The sequence below is a fragment of the Taudactylus pleione genome, unplaced genomic scaffold (assembly GCF_031769625.1).
Source record: "Taudactylus pleione unplaced genomic scaffold, aTauple2 ptg000086l, whole genome shotgun sequence".
NCBI classification, from domain to species: domain Eukaryota; kingdom Metazoa; phylum Chordata; class Amphibia; order Anura; family Myobatrachidae; genus Taudactylus; species Taudactylus pleione.
Genome location: NW_028284488.1, coordinates 23,556,183 through 23,579,098, shown reverse-complemented (window position 1 = coordinate 23,579,098; position 22,916 = coordinate 23,556,183). Strand labels below are relative to the sequence as shown.

Below are 22,916 nucleotides of genomic sequence, written 5' to 3'. Positions count from 1 at the left end.
ATCTAGCCAGAAACAGAGGGTGGGTACAGGCATCTGCGGCTTTATAGGCAGAACTGCAGCATTCTAATATGGGCATAGTACAGATGTGTCCACATACATCTATCCTCCGTGCGTTACAAGTCGAGTTACACATAACGGGTCAACACCGTGCGACTAGGTAGCGTTGTCTTTTCGTGCACCTCTTTCCCTTAAAATGCATTTTATTCACAAAGCGATGCGAATAGGACGCACAAGAAGCTTCTGCTGATTAAAATGATAAGCGGCATGCCTATATTCTGTGTGTATCTGCATGCAAAATGCTACGTTACAGTATCAGCGGCTGTGACACTGTAACGTAGCAGACACACCCGCAGGTGCACACAGAATATATAATTTAATCAGCAGAAGCTGCTTGTGCGTCCTATTCACATCGCTTTGCAAACAAGACGCATTTTAAGGGAAACATTTGCACGTTAAGACGCTCAACGATACCAACCGTGCGTGACTAGAAGGGCTGTTTAACGCACAAGGAGGCAATATGTATGTGGACACATCTGTAAGTGTGTATTTACTCAGTTGCAAACAGGTGCATTACTGATATACATGTTTTTAATCTTCTTTTTCATTTTGGTCACATTTTATATATTATTTTCACTTTTGAGCATTTACTTCAAATCTGCATTTGACAGCATTAGCATAAACATTATATATGTGGACTACCCTTGCAGTTAAGAGGGTGCAAGACCCTGCATGCCAGGGCTCGACGAAACACGGGGGGCCAGGTTGCCATGGCGACCAGATTTGGTTGCCTGGCGACCAGATTTTCAGCAACCCCCGGGCCCTGTATTGCAGACCACGAGCGAGGTCCACACTACAGAGTAACAAATACACAGCCGCCAGCAGCGGCTGTATGTTTGTTATAGCAGCCGATGAGAGTCTGTCAGACTCTCATTGGCTGCTGCGTCGTCCATGGAGTGAGCCGGCTGGAGCTCACTCATGAGCTCCACCTTCCAGCTCACCCCGCAGCAGGTTGGGAGAGACGTCATGACGTCTCTCCCATAGTGCAGAGCGGCCAGGAGGAGCGGACAGTGGCGGTTGTCGGCAGGAGACTGGATCAGGTAAGTTGCGGTTTCTTTTTTTTTTAAGGGTCACTGCATAGGGGGGTGGCCGCTATTGGGGGCACTGCATAGTTTGGGTGGCCGCTTCTGTGGGGGTGGCCACTACTGGGGACACTGCATGGGGAGGGCACTACTAGGGCACTGTACAGGGTGGGGCCGCTACTAGGGGCAATGCATAGTGGGGACTACTATTGGGGTCACTGCATAAGGGGGACTACTATTGGGGGTACTGTATAGGGGGGACTACTACTGGGGGCAATGCATAGGGGGGACCACTTCTAGGGGCACTGATTAAAGGGGCACTACATAGGGGGACCACTACTGGGGGCCGCTACTGGGGGCACTACATAAGGGGGGTGGCCGCTACTGGGGGCACTGCATAGGGGTGGTGGCCGCTACTGGTGGCACTGTATGGGGGTGTGTGACCACTACTGGGGCACTGTATAAGGGGGGGGGAGTGTTACTAGGGCACTGTATAGGGGGGCGCTACTAAGGGCAATGCATAGTGGGGACTACTACTGGGGCACTGCATAGGGGGACTACTGCTGGGGGCACTGCATAGGGGGACTACTACTGGGGGCACTGCAGAGGGGGGACTACTACTGGCGGCACTGCAGAGGGGGGGACTACTACTGGGGGCACTGAATAGGGGTGCCCAAAGCATATTCTTGCATCTGGGCCCACCACTCTCTAGTTCGGCCACAGCCGGCGATGGCTTTGCTTGCCCGGGTTTTCGGCTGCGGAGGGGTGGTCTTTCTAGGGGTTGGTTGCCTGGAGAGGCGGGTTAGCTGCTCAGTAATGTGGCTGTGGGAGGGAAGTTTACCTGGGGTACCCCGTTAGTGGGGTGGCCATGGGGGTTGGTTGCCTGGGGCGTAGGTGCTCAGTAATGCTGCCACGGGGGAAGGGGGGGGTCTGGCTCCTACACTTTCATCCCGGCTCCTAGGTTTTAGAAAAATTTGTCAAGCCCTGCTGTATGCATCATGCCATATGTATGCATTCTCCTTGTGAACATGTGTAGAGCAAATTTGCACAATTTATGTTTCACTTCAACTGAGAACCAGGCCCTGCGTCACCATGACTGCGCTATATAAAAGTATTCCTCAAATCGGGAAACTTCTTCTGGTATCAAAATACTGCTAGTGCTAAGGTACTTACATCTTGTGCTTGATTGGTCCTCTGGAATGCCCAAGTGAACATGTAAGTAGCATTTTTTGATATGATGTGAGTATAGGACAGTTTTTCTCGGTTTCCTCCCCATGATTCCACCACACTTGTAGTCTTTCTGTTAACATCCTAAAGGGGAAAATGTATTAACACTATAAATAACATTACACATATCCAGGCAGTTTTCCAGGAAAACATTTGCCCAGTTCAGTCTGCAGCTATGTACAATGATTACTACCGTCAGACATGCAGAGCAGATGGGCAGAATGTTTATGTACTACACTGGTAAAAAAAATATAGTAATACATTTCTAATTGTTGATCACATTTTTAAAATGTCAATGTGCCAGCACTGGGGCAGGGATGGTGAAAGGGTCATTGTGTACAAGACTTTTTTTTTTTTTTTTCTGTTTTAACTCCACAGCAACATGTGCCTGTATATCGTGTCCTACATATATGCCGCTTACAGGATGAGTATTTTGAAGTAGATAGAGCTTACTACAGGCACGTGGTCTCCTTTGTCTACACTGAAGTGCTGGTGCAATATCCAAGACCAGTGCTGCTTTATACTGCTTTTAGGATGTGGTTGTCTGGTAGATTAATCCCTATGACAACTTGCACTGTAGTTTACTAGTAATATTACATGGTGCTGACAACAAATAACACCGGCCAGCACTCTGAAGCTCTGGTGGCCTTCCATAAGGACAGGTTACTGGACTTGCCAAGATGACATAGATAGTATTGACAAATAGGAGATAATAAAAAAAACTGGACAGGTGAGCTCACGAGGTGGGCAATTCATTGCTGGTACAAGCAAACTAATCCCATATGTTAGCAATTACACCTGGCTCATCACATAGACTCTCAGATTCATTAATATCATTATTCTACCTATGTCTGCTATGCCCATGCTATGTATTATTACCCTAAACTTCCTTAAAGACTAATGAACTGAATTAAGGTGAGAGCCAAAGGGACAGACCATGGAAAACTATTGTACAGCACCACAGTGGGAGTTTAGCTGGCGAGAGTGGGGAGTAGTAACAAAGAGTGACAAAAATATTAGGGTTAGAATTGTTGTAGAATTTTTAACAAGTAAAATACAAATGAATAAATGTTATTGATGTATCACTTGTTGTTGGTAACACTTGAATGTGAGAAGTGAAAATACTGAGTATGATGACGCCTAATTTACTCCTAAACTAATCTGGAAAAATGAAAAAATGTCAAAATGAACAAAAAAAGAAAAGATATCACCATGCAATGATTAGTTCTAAACATTTCCTAGCAATGGTAACTATGCAAGTATATATTCAGAGTGATTTCCTATTTTGTTCAACTCTAAATTGGCACTGTTCAACCCATATGTAAGTATATCTTTTACAACATTTCCTGTTAAAGCAGGAGCAATAGGTACACATAATAACCAATTTGATTTTTTTTCTGTACAGGAAATAGGAGAGAATATGAATTGGTATTACAGGTTTTGCATATTACCTTTGCGCCATTTTATAAATGCCCCACTTATTGTCCTCTTAAATGATACTCATTGGTCATCATAAATATTTACATGAATTCTGGACTATGTTTTATTCATGAGCTGTAGTGAGCTTTCAGTGGTGTAGGCTACAGCAATACGTAAGTGAAAAAGGAAATCTGTAATTCTATAGGAAGCCAAAACCAACCACAATGAATGACATATTTTGAAGTAGCTCACAGTAATAAACTTCTTTATTTAAAACAATTCCCTCCATATGCAAGGAAATCACTCACCACCATGAAGTACAACACACAGTCTGCTGAACAAATGGTTTCAAATACAAAGGTGATCCTGCCCAATTCTGCGCCGTTTGCTCCTGTCATTGATGTGGGAGGTCTGAAAATATAAATGTAAAATAAGATTAAAGATGTTAAAAGATTTAAATGTTGCACTGTGAGCTTTTTTTTAATTCTGCTTTTTTGTTTTCTTTTTTTTAATTATAAATTCAACCACAACATTAATGAAATAAATGTATCGTACATTCTGGGCCTCATTTAGACTTTTTCTGACATAATTAATCATACTGTGCATGACTTCCTCATATACTGTAAAGTAGGTATCCAACCATCTGTCATCCTAACAGTCTGTCCCGTGCTCATTGTCTACCCTATCTGTGTCACCCCTGTCTGTCTGACCCTCCCCTTTAGAATATAAGCTCTAGAGAAGGGCCCTCTTCCCTCATGTGCTTTTTCTTCCTTTACTTATATTATCTACTCTATACTCCTTACAACAGCACCTAACCCTTGAATTTTGCCATCCTGCTGCTGTTGCAGCAATGTTTATATACCATTTACTTGTCCTGCAATGTCTAGTACTGTATGTCACTGTATTCTTGTTCTGTTCAATTGTTTATATACTTTGGTAGGCACTGCGGAACCCTTGTGACGCCATATAAATAAAGGATAATAATAATAATGTCCAACAAAATGCATCGGTAACTAGTGCAACACGGATATGCCATGATGATAACTATCAGCAGTACCAGCCAGCCAGTCTGCGGCTGCGTCCTAGTCGCATTGCATTGCGGCTTAGACGTATTTTCGTCAAGAAAGATGCCCGCCACTAGCAAAGTCTCACAGGACCTGGAGCGCAAAGATGTGTAAGGACATATCTGCATAAATAATCTACCTTCACATAAGAGTACATTTCAGTGACATATCTTCTTATAAATCCGAGTACTGTAATCTTACACCATATAAAATATGTTTTTATGTGCAACATACATATGAAAAATACAATTTAAATGAAACGCAAATAGAGATTTGTAATAAAGAAATGTAACTTACTTAAATCCTGGAATATGCATATTAAGGAGAAGGTAATCATTGTCTGAACCCCCAGAACCACTCTGAACATTATCTCCAGCAACTTCCCAACCTGCAGAAAATATATTTCAATGCAAATTTATGGCCAAATCTATGTACATCTGTACGACAAGCTTCTGAGAGACATATTTGTATTTTAGTGATATCAAAGGTAGGTACATAATAGAACAAATAGGAAAAAAAGTAACTTATCTGCACAAGAGAACATTTGTGGGAAAACAATCACCACTAAAGAGGGCCAGTAGAAAGGTAGATTTGCATTCCAATTAATTATATTTAATTTAATAGATTATTTTGATTATTTATATGTGTGGAACTAATTTCCAGGAAAGAATAAGATTTAGGCTGTTAAAGTGACAGTAAAGGTGATTCCAGATAAGATGAGGTTACAATAGTAGATTACTAGAGAATAGATAAAAACATTGGGTGTAAGAAATAATTCAAGCAATATTAAATATACTTAACATTAGAATTGCTACTACTATATTGTCTGAAATTTATTTTGACAAACTTTATGTGGCACATACTACAAATATACTATGCTGGGTGATAAGGAACCCTTATAAAAATGTAACGTTCTTATAATTCATTACTTTTTTATTAGTGTTTTGTGGCATTATTGTACATTTATTAAATATGGTTCCACCACCTTAGATGACTACTGTTTATCTATTGAATTTATTAGTAAATATCTGCTTCTTACTAACCAAGCCTCCTTGTTTCTCATATCAATAAGCAGACTTAATATGGGTCTTAATTAAATTAAGCACAGTGATTCCTCATTTCTTTGTCCCTGTTTATTTTACTAAACCTTATTCTATTTACTAAACTGTGTTAGGAGATAAAGTAAACGTGATAAGGTACCAGCCAATCAGCTCCTAACTGCCAAGTCACAGGCTGTTTTTTGAAAAATGTCAGTTAGGAGCTGATTGGCTGGTACCTTATCACCGTTTACTTTATCTCCTAACGCAGCTTAGTAAATAGACCCCATAGTGAGATAAGCAGAGCGCAAAGAACAGAGCCTTGCGGGGCCCTAACAGATATTGGGGAGTGGGGGCCAGGAAAAAGATGCCTGATTTTGAACTTTGAGCATGGTGCCAATTGCCTTTTACAATTTGACTCTTAATATTAGCAATTTAATAAACTTATAGAGCTGCTTGGTCCAAAAGAAAGACATTTATATTCTGTGTTACTTTGTTTTATCTGTACAGCTGGTACAAATACAGCCTGTTTAAAAAATATATATTAATACTGTAGGTGTTACACAATTTTTTATTTTGCATCTTTAAAAACAGTGTTGTTACTTCTTGGCTACCAAAGCCTAAGGATTCTCCAGCAGGGGGAGACATTATACCAGAAACGATGCCCAGACCTTATATTCTTTGGCTTTATTCTCCAGCTGCTCATAGTGAATAATGAAGCTCAGAATTGTCCAATCTTGAATCATAGATAAGTGATAACTGTTCCTAACTAATATAAAAGTTGCTCTCTCTCAGCCGTGGCTTACCATTCATTCCATCACACTTGGAATTTCCCACATTAAAGCAGGAAGTCTTCATATTGGCAGGGAGAATGTTCCACCACTTATATTCAAAGCCTAGGACCGGCTCTGTTCCAGCAGGACACTGTTTACACTCTGCAGGGAAAATAAAGAAATACAATGTATTGGATCTGAGGTGTAAACAATGACTTGTGACCAAATGCTCCTGTTTCTATAGGATGAATTGGATCTTAACATCAATTTAGCTGGGTGCGTGGTGACAGCAAAAACATTTTTTCCTTGCAAATGGAATTCATTTTAATATATACTCAGAATCGTAAAAGATTGGGCCTGCACCTTTTCCGTTTTAGAAGCTAATTCTTATTTTTATTATTTAAATGTTTATTATATATACATGTAATAAAGTCAGTCCCAGTGCTGTAAAGTGATAGTAGACAGAACTTTGTAGTTACTTTTTACTCTCACCACTATGAACAGTTCCAATGGGACAAGCAATTTCTGTAAAGTAGCACAGAGCGATTTTACAGGGGCAGTTCCCAAACAAAGAATGTAGGTGTATGCACAAGGTGGACAAAAACATATCTTATGCACTGCGGGAGTTTATTTTATACAGGTTGCAAACACAGTGTATCAGCACATAGCCAAGAAACATAACAGGGAATATAAATAAACACAATGCAGTTCTCAAAACATTTTTATTATTATTAAACTTTAACAGCTGCTTTTTAATAATGGTCCAAGGAAAATATAAACATAATTGATGTTGCAGCTGCCCAAATAAGTATTACACATCATAAAATTATACAAAATGCTATATTTGTGAAACAAATTAAATAAACATCCAATACTGCATGGAAGACACAAGAACTAGAAGTAATAAAGACAGTAAGTAACAACAAAGAGAATATGTGGTTAAGTTATTTTCATTCACATCAGTCCTTAACAAATCAAATATATACATTCTTCAAACTACTAGGGTTATATTTACTAAAGTGCAGGTTTTTAGAAGTGGTTGTCCATAGCAACCAATCAGATTCTAGCTGTTATCTTCTAGAAGGTGCTAGATAAATGTTAAGCAGAATCTGATTGGTTTCTATGGGCAATATCTCCACTTCTAAAACCCTGCACTTTAGCCAACATTCCCCAAGTCTTGACGCTTCTTCAGAGATATTGAGAGATAGATAATGACAACATCTAGAATTTAGTTGCCACACATAGTTACTTTAGGTGCCAGATGGAGATTTAAGGAGGAAGAAAATATTTACACAACCAAATCTCCAGAGAATACACCCCAGCACTAGTCATCATGGCTATCTGAGTTCTGGGATTTGTTACATGTTTTTGGGGCAGTTTCAGTAAGGATCTCTAATCCTCTTACCCTGTATTCCATCAGAAAATGTACCGAACGGACAGGAAGAACAGGCAGATGTTCCATTGCTGTAAAAGCCTGGATTGCAGGGTGGACAGTTTTCCTTCTGTCCAGATGCTGGAAGCTGTATTGCTGTGAGCAGATCTTCTCTGCAAATCTTTGGCTCAATCCATTTATACATGATCTGTGTCTAAACACAAACAAAAATATTTTATTTATATATATAATATATAATTTTAACTAGTGTAGCTTTGTTTACAGCATTCATTTATTTATTCTGATATTACTATTACAGTTAAAGCCCACTCCATCTGTCAAAGTAAAGCATAATAAAAACCTATAATGCTGAACTTCCTTAATGCCGCACAGTACAGCCCAAAGTACAAGCAATTATGTTTGAGCTCTAAATATATTTGTGCTACATCACTCACTCACAAACAAGAAAATGCCGAAAGCTCTGAAAACAGCATGTAGGTTTTTTTAATGCAAAACAAATAAAAACTAAGGGGGTCATTCAGACCCACTCGCGAGCGGCAGTACGCTCGCAAGTGGGTCGATGGTCCCCACTGCGCATGCGCACGACGGAGGGAGCTCCGTCATGCGCATGCGCGAGACCCGGCGAGCGAAGGACTTTCCATCGCTTCGGGTCTCGCACCAACGGGGGCGTGCTGTCGATGTTGATTGACAGCACGTCCCCTTTGGTGGGCGTGCCGGGGGCGTGCCTGCCAGATGGAGGCGTTCCCATGGGAACGCCTACCGTCTGAAGCCGGCCCCACTGACATCACTAGTGATGTCAGTGGGAGTGATTTTGGCTCTGATAGAGCCAAAATCACTCCAGGGCTTGTGGTTGAGAAACCCGACCACAGGGTTTCACTCGCAAGTCCGATGGTCGCGATGGTCAAGACCATCGCGACCATCTTGTTGGACGCTCGTATATGCTGTGGGTGGTGACCCACAGCTATACGAGCGTCCAGGAGGACGCTCCATTTTAATGGAGGAGGGCCCTGATTCAGAGCGAGCGCTCTGGTCAGAGCGTCCGGCTCTGAATCAGGGCCTAAATACATAAGAAATAATAAACAACATATTTGCAATATACAAATATTATAAATATATTAGTGTATTAAACCTGGCAGTGATTGCTATAAGTGGCTCTAAACAATTGTGCACTTTGAATAAAACATTACACAAACATTTTAACAGTAGCTATATGACTAACCATTTAGCACTTTGTTGCAAACTGATTTTATTTTTATATCTCTGTACTAGTTAAAAGCCCGACAAAATGACAGAAAAAAAAATAGTAAGATCAAGTTGGACCGTTTTTTGGTAACGGTTAATGCCACTCATCATTTATCCCACGATCGTGGAATCAACTATTGTTTTAAAAATAAAAAAAGAACTTCACACAATTCCCAATTCACAAATATCACATTATTTGTATAAATCTCCTCAGTCTTTTACCAATTGACCCTGTTCCATGCCACCAATAATTTTGAGTTTCACGTCGGTAGATCGCCGTACTCTGGACATTGCTATATATACAGTTGACCGTGACAAAAAACAGGATCAGGTAAATATACCGTATGCCATTTTTTTTATAATGTCTGTCCTTGCGACTTATTGATGGTCATGGCAAATGCTAGTTTTACTGGAAATTGCCTATATCTCAACTAGGGGTGAGCGGGTTCGGATTTCTGAAATCCGAACCCCCCCGAGCCCCCCCGATCCGAGGCAGATCCGAGTCAGGCTCGACTTTTCCCGCCTGACTCGGATCTGAAATCGAGGCAAAACATCATCATCCCGCCTTCCTAGTCTCGCGGGTTTTGGATCCTATATAAGGTACCCGCGTCGGCGCCAGTTTCTCACTCGGCTGTGGACAGTGAAGAGGGAGGGTGGGAGTTAGGGCTGGCTGGGCTGTGTAGTGTAGTGTAGTGTAGTGTAGTGCAGTGTAGTGTTGTGCTGTGCTGCGCTGTGCTGCTGTTGTCCACTACTTCAAAGTCCATAGGGGCTGGCTGTGTTGTGCTGTGCTGCTGTTGTTCATAGGGGCTGTGTCCACTACTTCAAAGTCCATAGGGGCTGGCTGGACTGTGTTGTGCAGTCAGTTCTCCATAGGGGCTGTGTCCACTCCAAAGACCTGTGCAGTGTCCCAGTCCTAAAGGGGTGCTGTAGTGTTGTCCAGGGGGTGCTCTGTCCATCAGGGGTGCTCCCCTCAAGTGCTAAAAAAATAATATATTTTCTGTGTTTGTGAATTGTGTGCGCAGTAGCCGCACGTGCATCAACAAAGTAGTGCCAAGCGTGCGCCTGTGTCATAAGTAAAGGGCCGGCTGGCTTGACCGTTAAAGGGTGCTGTAACCCCCAAAGTACACTCCAGTCCAAACCAAAAAAAAAATTATTTTCTGTGTTTGTGAATTGTGTGCGCAGTAGCCGCACGTGCATCAACAAAGTAGTGCCAAGCGTGCGCCTGTGTCATAAGTAAAGGGCTGGCTGGCTTGACCGTTAAAGGGTGCTGTAACCCCCAAAGTACACTCCAGTCCAAACCAAAAAAAAAATGATTTTCTGTGTTTGTGAATTGTGTGCGCAGTAGCCGCACGTGCATCAACAAAGTAGTGCCAAGCGTGCGCCTGTGTCATAAGTAAAGGGCTGGCTGGCTTGACCGTTAAAGGGTGCTGTAACCCCCAAAGTACACTCCAGTCCAAACCAAAAAAAAAATGATTTTCTGTGTTTGTGAATTGTGTGCGCAGTAGCCGCACGTGCATCAACAAAGTAGTGCCAAGCGTGCGCCTGTGTCATAAGTAAAGGGCCGGCTGGCTTGACCCTTAAAGGGTGCTGTAACCCCCAAAGTACACTCCAGTCCAAACCCAAAAAAAAATTATTTTCTGTGTTTGTGAATTGTGTGCGCAGTAGCCGCACGTGCATCAACAAAGTAGTGCCAAGCGAGCGCCTGTGTCATAAGTAAAGGGCCGGCTGGCTTGACCGTTAAAGGGTGCTGTAACCCCCAAAGTACACTCCAGTCCAAACCAAAAAAAAAATTATTTTCTGTGTTTGTGAATTGTGTGCGCAGTAGCCGCACGTGCATCAACAAAGTAGTGCCAAGCGTGCGCCTGTGTCATAAGTAAAGGGCCGGCTGGCTTGACCGTTAAAGGGTGCTGTAACCCCCAAAGTACACTCCAGTCCAAACCAAAAAAATATATATTTTCTGTGTTTGTGAATTGTGTGCGCAGTAGCCGCACGTGCATCAACAAAGTAGTGCCAAGCGTGCGCCTGTGTCATAAGTAAAGGGCCGGCTGGCTTGACCGTTAAAGGGTGCTGTAACCCCCAAAGTACACTCCAGTCCAAACCAAAAAAAAAATTATTTTCTGTGTTTGTGAATTGTGTGCGCAGTAGCCGCACGTGCATCAACAAAGTAGTGCCAAGCGTGCGCCTGTGTCATAAGTAAAGGGCCGGCTGGCTTGACCGTTAAAGGGTGCTGTAACCCCCAAAGTACACTCCAGTCCAAACCAAAAAAAAAATTATTTTCTGTGTTTGTGAATTGTGTGCACAGTAGCCGCACGTGCATCAACAAAGTAGTGCCAAGCGTGCGCCTGTGTCATAAGTAAAGGGCCGGCTGGCTTGACCGTTAAAGGGTGCTGTAACCCCCAAAGTACACTCCAGTCCAAACCAAAAAAAAAATTATTTTCTGTGTTTGTGAATTGTGTGCGCAGTAGCCGCACGTGCATCAACAAAGTAGTGCCAAGCGTGCGCCTGTGTCATAAGTAAAGGGCTGGCTGGCTTGACCGTTAAAGGGTGCTGTAACCCCCAAAGTACACTCCAGTCCAAACCAAAAAAAAAATTATTTTCTGTGTTTGTGAATTGTGTGCACAGTAGCCGCACGTGCATCAACAAAGTAGTGCCAAGCGTGCGCCTGTGTCATAAGTAAAGGGCCGGCTGGCTTGACCGTTAAAGGGTGCTGTAACCCCCAAAGTACACTCCAGTCCAAACCAAAAAAAAAATTATTTTCTGTGTTTGTGAATTGTGTGCGCAGTAGCCGCACGTGCATCAACAAAGTAGTGCCAAGCGTGCGCCTGTGTCATAAGTAAAGGGCTGGCTGGCTTGACCGTTAAAGGGTGCTGTAACCCCCAAAGTACACTCCAGTCCAAACCAAAAAAAAAATTATTTTCTGTGTTTGTGAATTGTGTGCGCAGTAGCCGCACGTGCATCAACAAAGTTGTGCCAAGCGAGCGCCTGTGTCATAAGTAAAGGGCCGGCTGGCTTGACCATTAAAGGGTGCTGTAACCCCCAAAGTACACTCCAGTCCAAACCAAAAAAAAAATTATTTTCTGTGTTTGTGAATTGTGTGCGCAGTAGCCGCACGTGCATCAACAAAGGAGCAGCGCCAAGCGTGCGCCTGTGTCCCATAAGTAAAGAGCCGGCTGGCTCATTTCTTAAAGGCTGGTGTAACCCACAAAGTGCACTACTCTCCAGCAAAAATAAAAAAATATTTTCTGTGTTTAGCCGCACGTATATATCAAATCGATATAACATAAATGGAGGACCAAACTTTCTCCGATAAAAATAAAATAGAGAAAGATCAAGAACCACTTCCTCCTAGTGCTGAAGCTGCTCCCACTAGTCATGACATAGACGATAACATGCCATCAACGTCGTCTGCCAAGGCCGATGCCCAATGTCATAATAGAGGGCACATACAATCCCAAATGACAAAGTTCAGAAAAATGACCTTGAAAAAAACATTTAAATCAGCTGAAGAGAAACGTAAACTTGTCAATATGCCATTTACGACACGGAGTGGCAAGGAACGGCTAAGGTCGATCCCTAGTATGTTCATGACTAGTGGTTCAGCTTCACATGACGATGGAAGCCCTCCTCCCACTAAAAAAATCAAAAGAGTTAAGCTGGCAAAAGCACAGCGAAGAACTGTGCTTTCTAAGAAGATATCACAAATCCCCAAGGAGAGTCCAAGTGTGGTGGTGGTTGCGATTCCTGACCTTCCCAGCACTGGACGGGAAGAGGTGGCTCTTTCCACCATTTGCACGCCCCCTGCAAGTGCTGAAAGGAGCACCCACAGTCCACTTGCTGATATGCAAATTGAAGATGTCACTGTTGAAGTACAACAGGATGAGGATACTGGTGTAGCTGGCGCTGAGGAGGAAGTTGGCAAGGAGGATTCTGATGGTGATGTGGTTTGTTTAAATCAGGCTCCGGGGGAGACAGTTGTTGTCCGTGGGATGAAAAAGCCCATCACGGTCATGCCTGGGCAGAAGACCAAACATTCCACCTCTTTGGTCTGGCAATATTTCTATCCAAATCCGGACAACAACTGTCTTGCCATATGTACCTTATGTAAAGGTGGAATAAGTAGGGGTAGGGACGTTAACCACCTAGGAACATCCTCCCTTATACGGCACCTGCAGCGCGTTCATAATAAGTTACTGTCAAGTTCAGAAACTTTGGCTAAGACCGTAAGCAGTCCAGGGACACCTAAATCCCGTTGTCCTGTTGTATCCAAGCGCCTGCAAACCACACCGTCAACTCCCTCCTCGTCAATTTCCTCCTTAGTCAGGATCGGAAGTAGTCCTGCAGGCCATGTCACTGGCATGACTGACTCTCCTATCCGGGATTCCTCCGGAGGATCCTGCATTGCTACGCCTCCTGCTGCCGCTGCTGCTGTTGCTGCTGCCGGGAGTCGTTCATCATCCCACAGAGGAAGTAGGAACACCACTACTTTTACTAAACAATTGACCCTCCAACAGTCCTTAGCGAGGAGGATGAAGTACGACAGCAGTCATCCTGAAGCAAAACGTATAACTGAGGCCTTGACTGCTATGTTGGTGTTAGACGTGCGTCCGGTATCCGCCATTAGTGCAGTGGGATTTAGACAATTGCTGGAGGTAGTGTGTCCCCGGTTCCAAATCCCGTCTAGATTCCACTTCACTAGGCAGGCGATACCGAGACTGTACAGAAACGTCAGAAAAAGTGTCCTCAGTGTCCTGAAAAATGCCGTTGTACCCAATGTCCACTTAACCACGGACATGGGGACAAGTGGAACAGGGCAGACTAAGGACTATATGACTGTGACAGCCCACTGGGTAGATGTATCACCTTACGTAGCAACAGCAGCAGCGTCACCAGTCGCAGCATCTCAGAAACGCCAGCTCGTTCCAAGGCAGGCTACGCTGTGTATCACCGGTTTCAGTAAGAGGCACACCGCCGACAACCTCTTAGAGAAACTGAGGGAAATCATCGCCCAGTGGCTTACCCCACTTAGACTCTCCTGGGGATTTGTGATATCTGACAATGCCACCAATATTGTGCGGGCATTACATCTGGGCAAATTCCAGCACGTCCCATGTTTTGCTCACACAATAAACTTGGTGGTGCAGAATTTTCTGAAAAGCGACAGGGGCGTGCAGGAGACGCTTTGGGTGGCCAGAAAAATTTCAGACCACTTTCGCCATTCAGCGACTGCGTGCCGAAGACTGGAGCGCCAGCAAACACTCTTGAACCTGCCCCGCCATCACCTGAAGCAAGAGGTTGTGACGCGGTGGAACTCAACCCTCTATATGCTTCAGAGGATGGAGGAGCAGCAAAAGGCCATTCAAGCCTATACATCCACCTATGACATAGGTAAAGGAGGGGGTATGCACCTGACTCAAGCGCAGTGGAGAATGATTTCCGTGTTGTGCAAGGTTCTCCAGCCCTTCGAACTTGCCACACGTGAAGTCAGTTCAGACACTGCCAGCTTGAGTCAGGTCATTCCCCTCATCAGGCTTTTGCAGAAGCAGCTGGAGAAAGTGAAGGAGGAGCTAAGACGGAGCAATTCCGCTCGTCATGTGGGACTTGTGGATGAAGCCCTTCATTCGCTTTGCCAGGATTCCAGGGTGGTCAATCTGTTGAAATCAGACCACTACATTTTGGCCACCGTGCTCGATCCTAGGTTTAAAGCCTATGTGGTGTCTCTCTTTCCGGCCGACACAAGCCTGCAGAGGTGCATAGACCTGCTGGTGAACACACTGTCAGCTGAAGCGGAACGTGACACGTCAACAGCTCCTTCTTCATTTTCTCCCGCAACTGGGGCTGCCAGGAAAAAAAAACTTAGGTATCCTAAGCAACCCGCTGGCGGTGATGCAGGGCAGGCAGGACCAAGTTTGGACATCTGGTCCGGACTGAAGGACCTGGCAACAATTTCTGACATGTCTACTGTCACTGCATATGATACTGTCACCATTGACAGAATGGTGGGAGATTACATCGGTGACAGCATCCAAGTAGGCATGTCAGACAGTCCATACCTGTACTGGCAGGAAAAAGAGGCAATTTGGAGGCCCCTGTACAAACTGGCTCTATTTTACCTGAGTTGCCCCCCTCCAGTGTGTACTCCGAAAGAGTGTTTAGTGCAGCCGGGAACCTTGTCAGCGAAAGGCGTAGGAGGTTGCTTCCACAGAATGTGGAGAAGATGATGTTCATCAAAATGAATTATCAGCTCTTCCAGGGAGACCAGCCTCCAGAACGTACAGAGGGACCTGTGGTGGTGGACTTTGTGAGGATGAGGATGTACACACTGAAGAGGGTGAGGAATCGGTGGATGAGGAGGATGAGGATGACATCTTGCCTCCGTATAGCCAGTTTGTGCAGGGACACATTAATTGCCAGCTTGTTTTGTGGGGGCCCAAACGAACCAATCATTTCAGCCACAGTTGTGTGGCAGACCCTGGCGCTGAAATGATTGGTTTGTTAAAGTGTGCATGTCCTGTTTATACAACATAAGGGTGGGTGGGAGGGCCCAAGGACAATTCCATCTTGCACCTCTTTTTTTTCTTTGCATTATGTACAGTTTGGGGCCTACTTTTTCAAACTGCCATCCTGTCTGCCACTGCAGTATCACGCCTAGATGGGTCACGTGTTTGTGCCGCCCACTCGTGTCGCTTAGCATAGTCATCCAGCTACCTCGGTGCAACCTTTTGGACATAAAAACACTATTGTGAGGTGTGAGGTGTTCAGAATAGACTGGAAATGAGTGGAAATTAAGGTTATTGAGGTTAATAATAGCATAGGAGCAGAAAAACCTACAAATTCTGTGATTTTAGCTGTTTTTATGCTTTTTTAAAAAAAAATACAGATCCAAAACACAAAACCCAGAACCCAAAACACGGAAGGGTGGTTTTGGCAAAACCAATCCAGATCCAAAACACGAAGAAAGATCCAGATCCAAAACCAAAACACAAAACACGAAAAGTGGCCGGTGCACACCCCTAATTTCAACACAAATGGAAGGTCTGCATTAGTTGGTGCCAAGTCTACTTGTAGAATAAATACAGTCTAATTTCGCTTAAGGTGCATATCCACTACACAATAAAAATGAACGATTACGACATCGTTATCGTTCATTAATCATGCAGTGAATATGCCGGTAACGACCAGCGATGCACACTCCCGCTGGTCATTGCCCGCATCTGTCATCGCCTGAACATGCAGGCCAACCTGCTGATATCGACAGGTTGTGCATGTTTGGGGATGAGGGAGGGTGCCTGCACTGAACGACATATTGTTCAGTGTGGGCACATTATCCACTGCACATGATGATGAGCGATTACGATGTTGTAATTGTACAGTCGTTCTACACTCGTGTAGTGGATATGCACCTTAAGAGCAACTCCAAATAGCAAATAACTCATATTTTGTTTTTGTAAACACTTGCCGCACACGTCATCTGCAAACATGTTGGCGCCATCTAGTGGCCGCAGGCACACAAAACACTTGAATTCCCCCCACAGACATGAAGAGCAGTGTTAGCCTTTTAAATATATAGATATGCAGTCTTCTATTCAATTTTTTAACTTAATACATGCAGCATTATGCATTGCTGCATTGAATTATAATCATGAAACAGCTGAGTAATGACCATTCTGAACCTTATGCTGGGTACACACTTCACAATGTGTACCCTGCCGAAGTGTCGTGCAACGTGTCTCGGCGGGGGTGCCGGCAACGGCAAGTGCGTACACACACTTGCCTATACCGGGAGTGACAGCGGGGGCCATGATGCATTCGGCAGCATGGCCCCACTGACAATATCGCCCGTCTGGACTTTGTGAACATCACTATTGTGACTGCAGGCTTAGTAGCGGAAACCTTATTACAGAGAGCATATCTCCCAACATTTATAAATGCAGAATCAGCACAAAATAAGGTCCTCCCCAATATTCACATAAATTCCATTTCCAATGCACCACAAAATGCATTACTATTGGCAAAGCTCCACTCTTTATTGAGTAAGCTTCATCCCATTGCAAGACTCTCTCTCTCAGCAAAGACAGCTAAGCTGTATGCAAAAGGTATGCGAGAAAAGAAAGTACGGTACTCAGTTGTACATAAGCCATTTGAGTAGTTTAAGACAATACAAAAGGTGACAGCTAACTTCTACACTGCTGAAGCTTTTCTCACCCGTGTTGAGCCTATTTTAACGGTTTTTGTGATGGTCATATTGCAACATCAATGTCAGAAATATATTTGTACAGTATCACATATTCTAAATAGTTTTATTTTCAGAAAATAATATTAGATTACTTATATCGCCTCGCACGACAAAGCAAAATGGCCAAAGAAAGGTGTTTTTTGTATTGAAAGTGAACTTTTTTTCTAACTACTGTACACCAATAAATATTTACTGGTTTTTGCTTCAAAATTAATCCACCTGTCACAAACAGCAAAAATTGACACTCTCCCTGTAGCTTATTGTAATGTCGGCACATGAAAATAATAAAGCTTTTTTTTTTTACTAATTTGAATGATACGCATAAAATGTGTAGCAATATTTTGGTTGCCCAACAAGGTATATTCTTTTAAAAATTAGACCACCTACAGCAGCGGTTTTCAACCGGTGTGCCGCGGCACACTAGTGTGCCGTGACCGGTTGTGAAGTGTGCCGCGGGGCTGTCAGAGCCACCGGGCACATTTTACTGTACTTCAGCATCCCAGGCCGCTGAGCTCCTCTGGGAGACTCAGGCGCGACCGGGTAGTGACCTGCAAAGATGCGGCGGCGTGACATCACAGGTCACGCACGCCGCGTTGTCCACTGCCCTCCAGCCCGCTCTGCCAGCCAACGCCCTGCGCCAATCAGCCAGCCCGCGCTCTGTTCAGGCAGGCTCTGCAGCCTGCCTGGAAGCCCGCCCGCACGCGATCCTGCTGCAGTGTGAGTGACAAGAGGGGAAGAAATGTGGGTTTTGTGGGGACCAGACATTTTTTTCTTCTTCGTGGGTACCAGCCATAGTTTATTTTTTCGTGGGAACCAGTCATGTCATTTTTTTTTGTGAGAACCAGCCATATGTTATCCAGCCATATATTTGCCTATTTAATGGGGAACAATGTGTTTTGTTTTGTTTTTTGTTTCTGTGGGGCCAGCCATAGGTTTCTTTTTCTGTGGGGAGCAATTCTGTGGGGCGCAATGTGGTATGGTGTTTTTTTTTGTGGGGAGCAATGTGGGGTTTTTTTTCTGTTAGGCCAGCCAATGGGATTGTTTTATTCTTGTGGGGGCCAATGTAGTGTGTTTTTTATTCTTGTGGGGGCCAATGTAGTGTGTTTTGTTCCTGTGGGAACTAATGTAGTGTGTTTTTTCATAGTCCGTGCACACCGCATCGCCGGATAGTGTGCCTTGGCAATTTTAAAATCTTGTGTAGTGTGCCGCGAGTTAAAAAAGGTTGAAAATCACTGACCTACAGCATTTCAGATCTAATTCAGAGTCACACACAACGTCAATGTTCACGTAGTTGAGCAACATTTTGTGATTTAGTTACTAATTTCTCTCTGTATGTTCTGAATATTGTCAATCACATATAAGTATACTCAATAAAAAGTCATATACGTAGTGAAGAATCCTGATAACATGAAGATGTGTTTGTGTATTAGATCTTATTACCCTCGTCAGTGGATTTAGCTTATAAATCATCTTATAATGATGTAAGGTGCTTTTCTGTGTTGGCAATTATTGTTAGTAACTCAGTTTTTGAAAAATCAGCAATTACTGCATCCATGCACCGTGTCATCCCAGATCCTGCTAGCACTGTATAAGCCTCCGGAGACTTGATAAAATATCCTTGTCTCAAGCTCCAATGTTCAGCGTATTAGCATATAATAATCAGAAGGAGACATGGTATCGTATATGCCCCCAGCATTCAGCTTGGCACCGATATGCCCAGTGCTATGTGTGTGAGTCAGGAGAATTCTCCCGGCTGATACATTATTATATTTCTGTTAATAAATAAATAATAAATAATATTTCACAGGGAAAAGGTAGTTCCGGTGCAGGCTCTGGAAATTGATATAGGTGGAATCCGTAGGTGAAGGGTTTCCAAAGCTGGAGAGCCAAGCGGCAGTGTGACAGAGGTGTGGAGGGAATGTCTGTAATCCTTTAACGCGTTTCACTGCAAATAGCAGCTTTATCATTTATCTTATACTCATTTGTTCATTTTTTCATTAAATACATTTTTATATCATTTGATATTATGTGCATCTAGCGCCGTTCCACCTATTTGTTCCTTTCTTTCAGTGAGGGGGAAGGAGTAGAGAAGATGACAGGCATTAGGGTTTAGGGTGCAGGTTGTACGGTGAGTCAATAAAATGAGTGCTTTCAATTTTGACTATGGTTACAGAGAGAATGTACTGAGGAATGGTTATTGGGTGCAAAAGAAGGTTTGTAAGTTAAACAATTTCAGTGGAAAAAGAGATACTGTATGACAAACGGGACTTCTACAATTTCCAGACTAAAAAATTACCTTTCCTTCACTGTCACAGGCTGTATGTATTTGAAAAAAATCTTTGGCTGTGCATGGAGGACGGTTTAAACATCTGCTAGATCCTTCATCTGAAATGTAAACATACATAATAATTACTTAGAATTGTAGCTACAGATATTAAATTGCGTTAGATTTTATATTCATGAAATTGAATTACTTCCAAAAGGGCCGTAACGGGGCTTAGCAGCGCCCTATAATGGGCCCGCCCCCTTTGCGCATGAGGTCATGATGTTGCAAATAAAGTGCGGCAATGCCTGGAGACTCTTCAAGACTCTTTGGGCAGCTGCACACATGGCAAGGTGTCTGCCTGTAGCATCCAAAAGATGTTATCTTGATGAACGTGGTCTCCCTTTCACACTCCCAGTTCACCCTGATAGCTAATGAGCAAGAGAGGAGGCTTCTCATTGGTCACAGGCTGTATGAAGTGATCTGGGGGCAAATATTGAGCTCCAAGAATAGGACTGTCCCCTCATGACTAAGGAGATCACCGAGACCCTAACTGTGCCTTTACACATTTTCTTAATTTGCGGACTAGACATAATGCGGACTTCAGACCACCGTGTACACAAGAGCTGCAGAATAGGCTTGAACACATTCTCATATTAAATCTTACTTAATATATACCCTCTATATATCATTCTTTTTAAATGGAGATAACTAAAAATGTCTAATTTAATCATATATAAACAGCGAAGTGATAATCAGAGCTCACCTGAATACTGTGTTTCCAAATTACACTGAGTGCATTTGTTAGCTCCTCTGTCAGAATATGTGTTCCGGGGACATAACTTGCAAAAGGAGGATCCTGGTTGATCACTGTATGTGCCAGGCTTGCAAGGAAAACACTCTGATGTGTAGGCAACACCTGTAAGAGAGCACTGTAGTTATCATTAGCAATGGAAACATATTCAGTACAAAGCCAATAATATTGGCTTTCAAATCAACAGCCAATTATAAATATAAAGTGGTAAAAATCAATCATCTTTATTGCTTGGGAGTGTTGAATATACAGTATTATCATTAAATTTCAATCGAAGTGTTACAAGAGGTGATTTGATGCTGGTCTGAAAATCAACTTAAATGGACATTGCAAGCTGCAAGTTCAGCCCTTAGTTAAGTATTGAGACTCTAGTTTGTACAGAGACACCTTCCTCACAAAGGTACTAGGTGAGTATAATAGGAGAAAGTTTTCAGCAGAAGAGTAACGAACAGATAATATAGCATTTACAATACTGCGAGGATTGAGTCGTGTAATGAAGTAACAAAGTATGTACAGTATATAAATAAACAAATAAGTCCAATCCAATATATTACAGTAAGTCAGTGTTTATCTCAAGACATCTTAGCCTGGAGATTTTGACGTTATGCTGTCACACATACATATAGACCTTACATCCTGTCATACTGTTTTGAGGAGGGGGAGGGGGGTCTCTACAATTTATGTTACCTTCTATTGTTATGTTCTTTATCAGCACAGGTTTCACCACTTTTGACCCAAGAAGGATGCCTGTTGTCCTCCAATACAAAATGTTAGTTCCAGATTTTAGAGCCACCTGTAATTACAAACTGGTATCACTGATATTCTTCTTTTGTGTGCTCCCTGCTTCAAGAAATTCACAAAAGTGGAGGCTATTTACAAGCACAAAATATCCGCTGCCCAGTGCAAAGTCAGCTTTAATCACACAGAGCCTCTCACTTTGCCAAGTGCAGCTACAGTTCTGCAGAGGAAAAAGCATCTGTACAGGCTAAGGGAAGGAGCTGGATGCAGTGATGCGGTTCCTTGCTAAGTACGCCCACCTAACTTTGTTTTATAGCGTAGTGCGGAAATGAGAATCCTTTTGTGGAGGAATATTATTGAAATTAAATGAAGGGATATAGAAGTAAAATTCCTAGTAGCATTCTAATGATGCTCCCCACGCAAGCAGCAATTCTGATGGTTTAGTCCAACATTATCAGAAGTCACTATGGTCCAGATTCTGAGCAGCATGCAATGCCGATGTTCATGAAGTTGAGCTATTCTTTCCTACTCCAAAAACTGTAAAAACTTCTAGGGCACATGTGTTACACAGTGTGTACTCACAGAGGCGCAGTTGTGATTGAGACGCATGGTATCAGAAGTGTATTGGAAATGTGCTGGCGTTACTGGGTAGTGATTGGTAGGTGGTCCGGAAATGGGCCATCTTATGGGCGTTTCATTGTGCCACTATTATTATTATCCAAAAGGGTTCCAAAGCCATGTACGAGGGGATAAGCTCCATGAGTCATTCAGAAGTGGTGGGAACAAACGCATAGCAGTGTGTGTGACGAACTTATAATCGTAATAAAGCATGACAAGGAAGAATCAATACCGAATGATGCATCCATTCACTGTTATCAGATAATTTCACCCACTTATCAGAAGTAGAACCGGTCTCCTGGCACTGGTCATTCTGAGTCTAGAAAGAGCAACAATAGCCAGAAATCAATCATAGGTCCTGGAGAAATGAATAAATGACAGGCTACATACTAAATAAGGAAAACCTTCTATAATAACACCATAGAATCTGTAAAGATATTGATGTGTACCATATTCAGTTGCACCAGATATATAGACTTTAAATGTAGTTAAGGGATATTGGCCCTCATTCAGAGCCGTACGCTCTGAGCAGAGCGCACGCTCTGCATGAGGGCCGGGCTCCTTTTTCATGGAGCGTCCTCCTGGACGCTCGTATAGCTGTGGGTCACCACCCACAGGCTATACGAGCGTGCATTTTGATGGCCGCGATGGTCGTGACCATCGCGACCATCGAAATTGCGAGCCGGAGCCTGCGGTTGAGGTTTTCAACCGCAAGCTCCGTAGTGATTTTGGCTCTATCAGAGCCAAAATCACTCCCACTGACATCACTAGTGATGTCAGTGGGCCGGCTTCTGACGGGAGGCGTTCCCGTGGGAACGCCCCCGTCAGGGAGGCACGCCCCCGGCACGCCCACCAAAGGGGGCGTGCTGTCAATCAACATTGACAGCACGCCCCCTTTGATCGGACACAACGAGCGAAGGAAAGTCCTTCGCTCGTCGTGTCTGGCGCATGCGCACGACGGAGCTACCTCCGTCGTGCGCATGCTCAGTGCAGACCATCTACCCACTTGCGAGCGT

At 43.5% G+C, this 22,916-nt stretch overlaps 1 protein-coding gene across 1 annotated transcript in view; it reads right to left on the bottom strand.

Moving 5' to 3' along the window:
- ELAPOR2 (endosome-lysosome associated apoptosis and autophagy regulator family member 2) overlaps positions 1–22,916 on the bottom strand; it is a 133,607-nt gene that overhangs the window by 24,927 nt on the left and 85,764 nt on the right. Inside the window, exons 5-13 of the mRNA XM_088468793.1 lie at positions 22,133–22,219; positions 21,232–21,337; positions 20,497–20,649; positions 19,764–19,852; positions 8,005–8,185; positions 6,633–6,761; positions 5,087–5,177; positions 4,034–4,136; positions 2,253–2,390 (exon numbers count right to left, since the gene is read on the bottom strand). Of these exons, the coding sequence (XP_088324919.1) occupies positions 2,253–2,390; positions 4,034–4,136; positions 5,087–5,177; positions 6,633–6,761; positions 8,005–8,185; positions 19,764–19,852; positions 20,497–20,649; positions 21,232–21,337; positions 22,133–22,219 (1,077 nt within the window). The remainder of the gene's footprint in view (positions 1–2,252; positions 2,391–4,033; positions 4,137–5,086; positions 5,178–6,632; positions 6,762–8,004; positions 8,186–19,763; positions 19,853–20,496; positions 20,650–21,231; positions 21,338–22,132; positions 22,220–22,916) is intronic.